Here is a 10,864-nt window from a genome sequence, read left to right on the forward strand (position 1 = left end):
CCCTGTTTTTGGGCAGGGACACCACCTCTCGACTAGACCTGGCAACATATTTTCCATAATAAAGCCATGAGGAATTTTTTTGCTACTTGTGCAAAACTCTGTGACTTGATGAAAAGGATTTCCCGTCTCCCCCCCACTTTTAAATTTTCATTCTCTTGAGGTGTGCTCTTCAGGAAAACCTGAGGCAAGAAAGTTTGGCACTTAGCGTTCTTGCAAGGATATCAAAAGCTATCAAAGTTTGGGGGTTTCACGTGTACTTTGCAAGGACAGAAGAGGTAAGACACAAAGGAGCTACACGCCCCTGATGTAAAACTGCATAGGTAAGATTCACTATTGAGAAACAGAATTCCCTTTACGAGACCCTTAAGCAAGCAAGCTTGAGATGACGTTACAGAGCACCTTGCGCGAGAGACCCAGCTGACAGCAGTGCCCGTTCTCACAAAGAGATGTCGGATATAAGGTGTGATTTATTTCCCTATGCTGGGCTTAACAGGAAGAGGAAAACCTAAAGAATGGAAATTAGCAAATGTCACAAAAAGTATCTCTTCTTCACCAGGACTATACACCCAGCAGCTCACGAAGGAAAACTTGGTTCTGGGCAGGGAACAGCTCTGCGGAGCGTGGCAGCACACTGAATCGTCAAGCCCAAACTCCACCTGCCTGGCAGAAGGAGCACATGCAGTTAATGTCCGTGAGTTACCCTCCTTTGATTTTCTGGTCCCAGACTCCCAGAGCCATCCTCCTTGCCCTAGGAACACTGAGCCAGCAGATGTTTCTTCTCCCTTGGTCAAGCCTCCAGGAAGTGCTTTCCTGGAGGCTTTTTTACACCAGTACAAATAAGAAGGGTCAAATCCAAAAAATACTCGACAGACTCAGTTCACTCTTGCTTTATCAGAAGATGCCACACATTGGAGGAAACAGTTACTTAATTTTGGCGAGTGCTGCTGCTCTCCTTTCTGTGTTCTGGAACAAGGCTCGGATCAGACTCTTCACTTCAGCTGCGGAGAATTCAGCTGCAAGAGGCCCCTTCCCATCCGCCCACCTATGTGGGAGAGAAAAATCTTTATTTAACCAAACCGCACAGAAATGACATGTTAAAACAAGCCTTCCGAACACGCATTACAGTAGTAAGTCTAAATGCAAACCAAATCCAGTTAGCAGCCTTTCAGCTGTTGTCCTGTGAGTCCAGAATTGTTCAGCCAGGCATATGAAGCCACAGGTTGTCAGGTGAGGCATTACGAACTGTACCTTCTCCAAAAAAAATTATGCAATCCTCGTGTATAATTGAGATGAATCCTCCTTGCAAGTTAAAAGAAGCAAGAAAGAGCATCTAAAAAGCAGAGGCCAATCGTGTGGCACCATTGCAGCAGCAAGACACAGCTAACACCAAAACCAGCAGGTAAAATGCCAGGCTCCTTACTGTGAAATACCTCTGAACTTAGCAGAGCCACGGCTGGCCCTCCCATGGCTCTTGTTTTTTACCATTGCCTTTTTCTTTGCAGGAGGCAGCTGTGAGGATATGAACAAGCCTGAAATGGACTGTGAACACACAGTCCAGAAACGGCCCCCAGAGAAGTCATCTGATCCTTGCTAACGGTGATTGCCTTTCACCTGAACAGGCCCCTGAGCGCAGCGCCCTGCTGACGCCACACCGCTTCCCAGCTCCCTGTTGCTGGGGTGAAGAACTAACCGAGAGGGAAGAAAGGAAGACACCTACTGATCTACTATCTCTTGAAGGTTGGCTTGCAAGATGATCATCAGCTCTCTGAATGTCATCCATTTCTGCACGTAGACTGGGACTTCCTCCTGGTATTTCTTATTTTTGTCTTCTTCGGGTAAAGGGGTGAAAACTTGGGGTCCTTCCTCCACCATGGTCCTACAGAGGGAGTACAACCTATCTGCATCTTCTGCAGAGATATCCTAGAATTGAACAAATGTTAACAGGGGAGCAGTTAGATGAATGTTTGAAGTGCCAAGCAGTAAGTGAAAGGAAAAAAAGGTGGTTGTGCGCGCGAAGACGAAAGCAGGAGTTTGAGTCACGTTGAACGTTCTTAATGTTACGTCTTTAAGAATTGGCTATTTTAGCAAGTTCTCAGTGATTGCCTCAGAACAAGGCGGGGGTTGCGCTTTTAAAGCGTTGTCTTGGTGCAACGGCGTTTCACTGTGAAGCAGAGGTGTTACGATGAAGGTCTCAACCATTTACAAGGAAATTGCTGGCCCAGTGATGAAAGCCAAGCTTTTTAGCAGGCACAGCCTGAGCAACTGTCCTGTAAACTAGCTGTCAGAGCAAAAGAGGACTTACTGGCCTAATGCACAGTGGGAATGCTCTTTGGATGTAGACTACAACTAGAACAGATGCACTAATGTGTTTCTAGCCTGTACTGTGAAAACTTATTTTAACTAAGAATTGTAATAGCAAATTTCAGTCTGAGATGCTGCGGGTATTTCGGCATCTGGTGTCTAGATAGGATGGAGAGTTCATTAGAGATGCACAGATTGAAAACGTGTCAGGAGAGATGGAGTTTGAGCCATCAGTTAACTCTTGTGCCCTGAATGCAGAAAGAGAGATTGATTTGTAGAAATGTTTACAGGAGCAGTGACACACCCGCATCCAAATTCCAGTGAAACCATGGCCACTTCCCTGACTCTTCCGTTCACCAGAGAGGCTTGGAAGCACTGTAAGGGCACGTATGGTCTCAAATGGATGCGAGTTTCTGGTATCTTGAACGGTTCTCATAGACAGGACCACATTTCTAATTTCTGTGAAAGATAACCGATCCCCTGGAAGCTGGTCTTGGAAAGAACCTGCAGTGGTCACAAGTGTCAGCTGTTCCCACCACCCTACGCCTGGTGTATCCATCTCATGCAGTTACCTCCAGGGCAGCAATCCTAGAGACAATCTCTGTGAGGGCTGTGTTCAGCAGAGTCCCCATAGCCTTGCAATATACGTTCACTGGAAGGACATCTTGCCAGACTTTTCCCAGTCTTTTCAGCTGATGCAAGACCTGGAAGATAACAGCTATAGGTTATCTACCCGTTATCAGAAAAGAACATTAAGACAGGCACCAAATCAGAAGGTGACTACATACAGTCAGCAATCGGTCTGGAAGAAGCAAAAGGCAATGAAGTATCTGCTGTGGCAGAGAGCGGACATTCCTGGGAAAAAAATGCAACGTTTTCAGTTTGCATTAAGGCGCCTCAAAAGTGCAAGAGATCTTTTCCTTGAACATTGAAAAACATTATAAATGTACTCTAAACAGAAGTTCAAGATGGAGAAGCTCTTCATTTCAACTTGGAGCGAGAGGAACTGAATGCGGCAGGCTTCGATTTTAGAAAAAGACACAGCCCAGGGGGAAAAGGAGGCCAGAAAATCGATGCTTTGAAAAGTTGCACTCTGTGAAACCGCTGTGCAGTTCTTGGGACTGAGGTTACGTACTGCACCTCCCCAAGGACGACATCTACAGACAATTTGGCTTTCGTTGTCTTGCTTACCTGCCTTATCGCTTTGTTTGCTGCAAAGTAATTTTCCTCATCATCCATATTAGAAAAATTCCTGGCACTTGACAGCCTCTCCAGGATTTCTCCTTTCTGCACTCGCATCTGGGCCAGAAAACACTCCATCCCTTTAGGAGCAAAAACAAGCAGAGGGAAGCAATTATGAAATTTGCTCTGCTACTTTAGACACTGTAAGTGCTGAATAATGAACTTACTATAATGTTTCCTTTTTAAAGGATTTTCCAGTCTCTGAACGGTCTCCTAGAGCCAATTTAACCAGGCCCACTCACATACTTGGTAAGCTCTTGTGCAGCTTGCATTGCTACAGCGCTTTTGAAGAAGAGTGGAGTAGCAGCATTAACTACGGATGACGGGATCCTCTCAGGCTCATACAAACGTATCTCGGAATTTGTTTCCATAGAATAAGCAAAAGAAAACATGACAGGACTGAGCATGAGATCCCAAAATATTTGAGCGCCACAACATCTCACTGAATAACGAACTGTTCTCGGAACTATGTGGTGGGCAAGAAGAGCTGGCTTTCAACGAGTCAGGTCCTACACAGCCACCTCGCTTAAGAGCCATAATGCTCCTTCAGAGTTCCCAATCCAGAAAATGTCCTTACTACTTGTCCAAAACTCTTAAATAACAGTCTACTGCTCAAGTCAGTAGCCACGCCTACATTCAGCAGCAATGCTGGAATTAATTACCACATCATCCACTGATATATTACAGTACTGAATGGTAAAATTACCGAGTCTCCTAAAACCAGGTACCAGATCTACAAAAGTAGCTGCTCCATCACACAGGATGTTCGTCAGGCGGTATCGGAACTGGTGTCCCAGGGTAAGCAAGTGGTGAGCAATGTACATGCAGTTGTTGTGGTGAATGGCTGCCAGCTGGGGTAATTTCTGAAGATTCTCCCTGTCCCAGGAAGGAGGAAGAGAAAATAAAGAAATGCATTTATTTAGGCCTGGTTCTGTTAAAAGACTCGTCACACTTACCCTAGAAAAACTCACGGTCCGGCTCAGAGGTTGTAAACAACTAACTGTGGGCAACACCTGATAAAGACATCAGTCAGGATAAAAGCATTTAACCTCCTGCCCCATCCACAAGGAAAGGAGTTGCACGACCAGTGAAACAGCACTTTGGCGTTCCACCCGAGAGCTATATCCACATCGATTCTAGTAATGGACTTTCAAACAGGAAGATGCTTTGTTACAGCAAATTTATGGTGGGGAAAGGGAGAAATATATTTTCCAGTAATACCCCAGTGTTTTCTGGCAGAACTGTACACTTTCAATCTTCACTGCTGCTCTTTTTTACAGGAAAAACACAATGAGAAATCTCTGCATCAGGCGTGGGGTCAAAGTTATGTGGCTGAACTGAAACACAGCGGTTAGAAGAACTGGATCTCCTTAGTCATAAGACTACCAGCTGCAGAAACTCTCAAGAACCTACTTTGCAGCAGGTACGATTTAATAATGGATTCAGAGTACTAGTTTTTTGTCACTGGAGGAAGCCCTTACTAATCTCTGGCTGATGTGGATAAACTGGAGTCAAGTAGGGCTGTTCCCATAGCACCGCTGTCTCTCTCCAGAGCAGGCCCTAGGTCACACCCAAACACACTTACTTGTGGTATGTTGGCACTACATCATAGAACAGCTGGAATATATTCCGTACAGAGTAGAAGAGCTGTATACAGCTATGAAGAAAAGAAGGTTCATGTTAATTTGTTAGTGGAATTAACATCTTGTTCACATGTGACCCTCAACCTCCTCCAAGCCAAACCAGCACTGGCAGTGAAGTGCTGGCACAAAGAGCAGTGTCAAGATCAGTTACAGCAATGTCGTCAAAGGCACCATTCTCAAAAATCCACAAAGGCTCTGATGACCTTGTAAGTTCAGTGTGGAAAAGACAAGCTTCAGACCACCTGTCAGAGGGGAGACACCTGAAACCCCAGGAACAAAGGGAACAGTGTCCCTTCCCTACCGGGTGTGTCTACACCGTCAGCTCTCTGCCACGGGCATTCAGTCCTAGGCAACTCTCCTTCTTCAGGGCTGTGCTCTCTGGTTTTTAAAGCAGACGGTACACAGTTCCTCAAAATATTGACTCACTTTCTCTGAAAAGCCCTGCCAGCTGCAGAGCTGGAGTTTGTTGCTTTCGCTCAGCACAGAGAAAGCAGGAACTCGGTTCAGAATAGGTGACATCACTTATCATTTGGTTTGAAAAAATAAGATGGCTGGGATTTTTCAAAACCACTGACAGCTAATGGATGAGGAAACACCGAACAGAACACTGCAGTGTTCTCAGGACTGAAGCCATGAAGTACACTGTGCACACTAGGGAGTTACCATGTTTTCACTGCTTTATTAGCTAAACCACAGTAAAGCGTACCCGACTGTTCCCTGAAAACCTAAATCTGAAAGGCTGCTGAAGCCCAGTACCGCAGGGAACAGTCTGCAGCTGTTTCTGCTGTACCACTGTACTGCACGAACCCAGGGACGCGCCCTCCAGCCAAAACAGAGAGTGATTTTAATAACCGATTCTAATTTTTAAGTATGTCCTGTCCTTTTAAAGTTCTTTTACTCTATTCACAGATGCTTGGTGTTGCCAAAGGCACTAAGTACGTGACACCCACGAGATACCCGCTGATATGTAACTCTTACCACTGGTCTGTGCTGGCTGTAGCCTCCAACAGCGTCTGATAAGCCAGCTCCATCAGTTTCTGCACTGATGAACTGATGCGGCACGTGGGCAGAGAAAACGTGTGCTGGCTCAGTTTAGTTTCGTTCTCCAAATTCACCGTGTCGTTATGCAGAATTTTAGAAGTTTTTTGCACTTTTAGGTGATCTGCCCCAGGATCAGGAAGCCTTGGTAGGGCTACACAGGAATCGGGTGTGATCTAAGGGAAAACAAGAGAGACGTGTAATGTAATTTTGAGCCCACAGAAAGGACACGGTGCAAGACTGCAAAATATTGAACAGCAGAGACTTAAGACTCGGGATAAACACAAGGCTGCAGAAGTCCCCTGAGAAAAACAGCCACCTCAGTCACCTTTACAGTGTTGTGTATTTCTGAGGTCATCAGGTTCCTGGCTGCCACAATCACATCCTGGCACTTCTTGTTAGCGAAGTGGGAGTTGACATTCCGGGCGTATTTCAGTAAATCCGTTGTATCTCCTTTCAAAAACTGCATGTTCTTCAAGGCTTTTTCAAATTCCTCTGTGGATTTAATCACCTGAGAAGAGCAGACACATATTCTACATTGACACGGTTTCTTAAAATCAAAGCGCAAAATTAAACTTTGGTATAAATTCTTCCACTCAGCTGAAAGCAATGGATGAACCTAGGTTTTAGAGGGCATTCACAGCTCTTTGGCAATCTTTAGGGAAAAGCTGGCTCAGCTGAGGGCCACGATCACACAATAATACAATGTCTGAACTGCAGGTTTGTCCCCCCTGACTGTGCCGGGAAGCTAATCAAAAGCTAGAAGAGCAAGATGATCAAACTTCATTGCACTGGATTACCTGGGGTAAAGGGACTGGGAGGTTTACCCTAAGACTGTTTCTGCGTGCAACAGTCCCCTCTCCAGGAAAAGGAGTTTTTGGCCCTCTTCAGTAGTGGTAAGTTCTGTTTTATGTAAGTGGTTTTTGGAGGAAAAAAAATAAAATGGCCTATGCAAGAAACCCCCCTGATCATTAACAACAGATACAAAGACAACCAGAGCAGTTGGTTCTCCGGAGGCCAGCTGAGCAAGCAGCACCACCACATTGTCACCTTCAGCCTCTCAGAGGCTCAGACAAGCGCCTTACGTAGCACACCCTGACAGTCTCCAGGTGTCAGCTAAATACAGGCCGAGCTCCACAAACCAGAGACTTGCACACTTTACATGACAGGAAAAACAGCCCACAGCTTAACTGAGAAATACAGTTATCTTAGAAAACACAACTGCTTGTTCAAGCTGGCCGTCTGGCATTTCTACCACATGAATCGGAAAGATTTTGAGACCCACCTCTATATACTGCTCTAGTTTGCTGCTGTTGGTCGGGATTGAATTCACCAGGCAGTTCTGAATGAGGTAGTCTGACAACTCTTCCCATATCATATCACCCAGAAGTTCTGCCAGTATAACTCTGCTCTCCTTTTTGTCTTCTGTAGGCTGCTCAAGAGGCACATCTGAATTCAAGAGATCAGAAACGGATTTTTAACACATTCGCTTCCTGGATGAGATCCTTCACCAGTTCATTCAGTCCTTCTGGTCTGAACAGCATCTATCAAATATTCCAGAATGGAGGCATTCTTCTTGTGCAGGCCACGTGCTGGGCCTCTGCAATCATGCACCCAACCAAAAGACGACTCAATTTATGTGTAAACTCAGCCTGCTTTCCCAGCGTGTTTACCTCGTGAAATGCTAGCAAAGGCCAGGCCAGTTTCTAGCCAAGGGAAGATCCTGCATGTGCCCAGCCTGACCAAGGGAACTCCCTGGGTTGCATCGTAACTTCCACCTTTTATTAGACCGGTGGCATGCAAAGATCTTCAATGCAGTGAATGCTGGGTCACTGCTGTGTCCAGGGTGACAAGGTGTTGAGTTGCCCAAGAGCACAGCATAGTACGGTAACGTTAAAAGCTGCTTAGACCTTACGCAGAATTCAAGATCGCTTAACAACCAGATATCCAGAAAATTACATGAACAAGGTACAGATCTCAGCCTAATTCCAAAAGGGAGAAACTACCTACTTAGCAGATATTTGTGGAGAACTTCAAAAACAAGCTTGATCTTGTCAAAAACCTCCACAGGAGAGGAATGATCCAAGTTAGGCTCCTCAGACTTAAAACGCAGGATAAACACATCTGACTGTTCCTCTGTGAATGGCTGAAGAGGCGGGTATGAAATCAGTGGCTTGAGGATGTATTTCAGCAACAACTGGCCTGAGAAATGAAAAAGAATGTTTTCCAACAGCAGAAGGCAAGCAGTGTGCTCCAGCAAGGCCCAACTTTGACTATTTTGGATGTAGAGCTTCTTCACATGAAGCGGAAGAAACGCTCTCTTGATTAGCTGCATCAGGGAAGAGCTAATGATGTAAAAGGCTGGGTTTAATTTCACTAAAGATCATTTTACTCACATAACATGTATATGGAGGCCTAGTAAAGAGCAGCATGTTTAATGTCAAGTGAAAAACAGCTGGAAGCATGAAATCCTGTCCTAGCATCTGCTAGACTTCCTGATTTATTTTATCAACACTCAAGAAAGCTGAAGCCCTGAAATCAACAGCCTTGCTCTTGGTAGATGGGACTACAAACCCACACAGCCACAGAGCAGAAGTATTCTAAATTGACATGAAAGGATAAATAATTTCCTATTAATAAGAATCAGAGCATTCATCTCACACTCAGTGGGAAACGCAAGCCAAGAGAAAAAGAAGCCTTCTGCTGTACTGCAGAAGTGAACTGGACTGCGATACCTGTCTGCCAACTCGGAACTCACTCAGGCTACTCTAGCTGTGTTTATCTGGACCCACGGTTTGTCTTACCAAAAATTTTAAGCTTGGTGTGCAGTTCTCCTAGGACAGCAAATGCCTGCAGCACAGCAGCAACAGGCGGGCCAGCAATCTCCTCCTCTTTTGACGGCGCTGTGCGTAAGTGCAATTCTGAATGCATCACTGACTCCAGGCTGGTGCTTTCTAAAGAAAAAGAAGAACCACCTCTCTGTCAGAGTGCAGTCTGAGACACAGCAACTGTCAGAAGCTACTGCCTTCCTCAGGCGATAGGTAAGGCAACGTTCCGCCTCTCCCCATTTCCACAAAGCACAGTTCTTGTAAAAGCAGGTCAGAAGGGGGCAGAGAGTTCCTTGTGTTACAGTGCAGGACAATGGAATGAGAATCAGTCTCTTAGAATGATCCAGAATTCTCATCAGAGTCATCTTGCAATTGAACGATGTTCCTCTTCTCCTCAAGTCAAATCCAAAGGAAAAGGCTTTTTTCTTTGCCAGAGGAAAGAAAGCAGTGTAGAGACCCTTCAGCAGCTCTCGCTCCCATTCATTAGCTTAAGCAACCGGCAGAAAGAGCCCCTTAAACCAACCATAGTGCAACGGTATTACTGTATTTCCCTAGCCTGCAGGTGCTTGAAACTAGACGAGGCAAACAGCGAAGCAAAACACAGTGAAACAAACTCAAAGTGCAAGTTACCTTTTGAAGGAGGAAGCTTCCATACAGCCAGTTTCTGCCATTCTTCTCCGAGGTGGTAGAGCATGTTCTGTGTCTGCACTGTGAGCTCTGTGCCTAGCGCCTTCAGGATCTTCAGCTCAAAGCCCTTGCGGGATTCCAGCATTTTCAGGCTCCTTCGTGCCTGGTGGTAATGGTCAAACACAAAACACAGGTAACTTGCCCCTGCTAATGACAAGCATCTTGTGACATTTATCAAAAGTAGGTTTGAGTGATATCGTCATGTGCTTAATAAGTTACCACCTTTTCCAGCTGCTGAGCTGCTACAACGTACTTCTTCTCCAGCAATGCGGTGTTGTACTCTTTAATAGCTGTATCAAACTGCAATAAACAGATTCATGTACCACTGTGTATCTGCTATTAGATACAATTTTTGAAACAACACAGCTAGAGGGGCTAGGGACAGGGGAGCACAGGCAGTTATTCACAGGCGAAGCCCAGAATAACGCCACGGGCTGAGGACCAGAGAGGGTGACTACTGTGTAGTGATCTTAAGCCGCTCCCTCACCTCCTGTAGCTTTTTCAGAATACTCAGCACCAGGGTGTCTCGCTCCAGCTGCTGCTTCAATTCAGTAAATTCAGCAACAGCGACATTCAGATCTCGCTGAACCTAAAACAACAAACTTTTCAGTATGTTTACAGCAAGCCAATGTTATCAGACACCTTTCCCCTTAAAAGGGTTAACAACCAGAGACTAAAAGTATTTCTGTTACTAGAATAGGTTAGTGGGAGGTTAGAGAAGGAAAAAGCTCCATCCACTTTAGACCTTATGAGGAAGACCCCTGTAAGCAGAAAACAGGGAGAGGGTCTGCAACTGGGCCTGTGGGAGCTGCTCACTTCTTCTCAAAGACTTTGGCGAATGCAGACAGCAGCGCTTTAGGTTCCCCTTCTCCCTGTGGGCCTGTTGCTGCACCACACCTTACTGCAGTATGTGAGGCTGATCCTCCCCTCTTCCCAACGGGGAAGTGTGACACGGTTTTTCCTGACTCTGCCTCGCTCATCCCTTAATGACAGGTCTTTACTTGCACCCTCGAAGCCGGGCACAGCCCTGCAGCGCGTCTCACCAAAAGGCGTTTTATAAGGGCGATCTCAACCAGGGCACCTTGGCCAGGAGTGCCCTGGCTCGGCCCCAGGAGGCCGGGGGGC

The 10,864-nt window shown here is 45.8% G+C and overlaps 1 protein-coding gene across 1 annotated transcript; it reads right to left on the reverse strand.

Annotated features, from left to right (window-relative positions):
* Window positions 1–921: 921 nt before the first annotated feature.
* ZW10 (zw10 kinetochore protein) lies at window positions 922–10,352 on the reverse strand (the record flags this gene model as incomplete). Its single annotated transcript, XM_009872291.1, is given in 14 exon segments — window positions 922–1,042; window positions 1,718–1,920; window positions 2,874–3,005; window positions 3,493–3,623; window positions 4,250–4,419; window positions 5,129–5,200; window positions 6,165–6,400; window positions 6,553–6,735; window positions 7,510–7,673; window positions 8,235–8,426; window positions 9,029–9,178; window positions 9,683–9,842; window positions 9,962–10,039; window positions 10,227–10,352. Coding segments are annotated over 14 exon segments (2,118 nt in total), but the record flags the coding sequence as incomplete, so codon positions are not given.
* Window positions 10,353–10,864: the final 512 nt, after the last annotated feature.

Source organism: Apaloderma vittatum, unplaced genomic scaffold (genome assembly GCF_000703405.1).
Source record: "Apaloderma vittatum isolate BGI_N311 unplaced genomic scaffold, ASM70340v1 scaffold31306, whole genome shotgun sequence".
NCBI lineage: Eukaryota > Metazoa > Chordata > Aves > Trogoniformes > Trogonidae > Apaloderma > Apaloderma vittatum.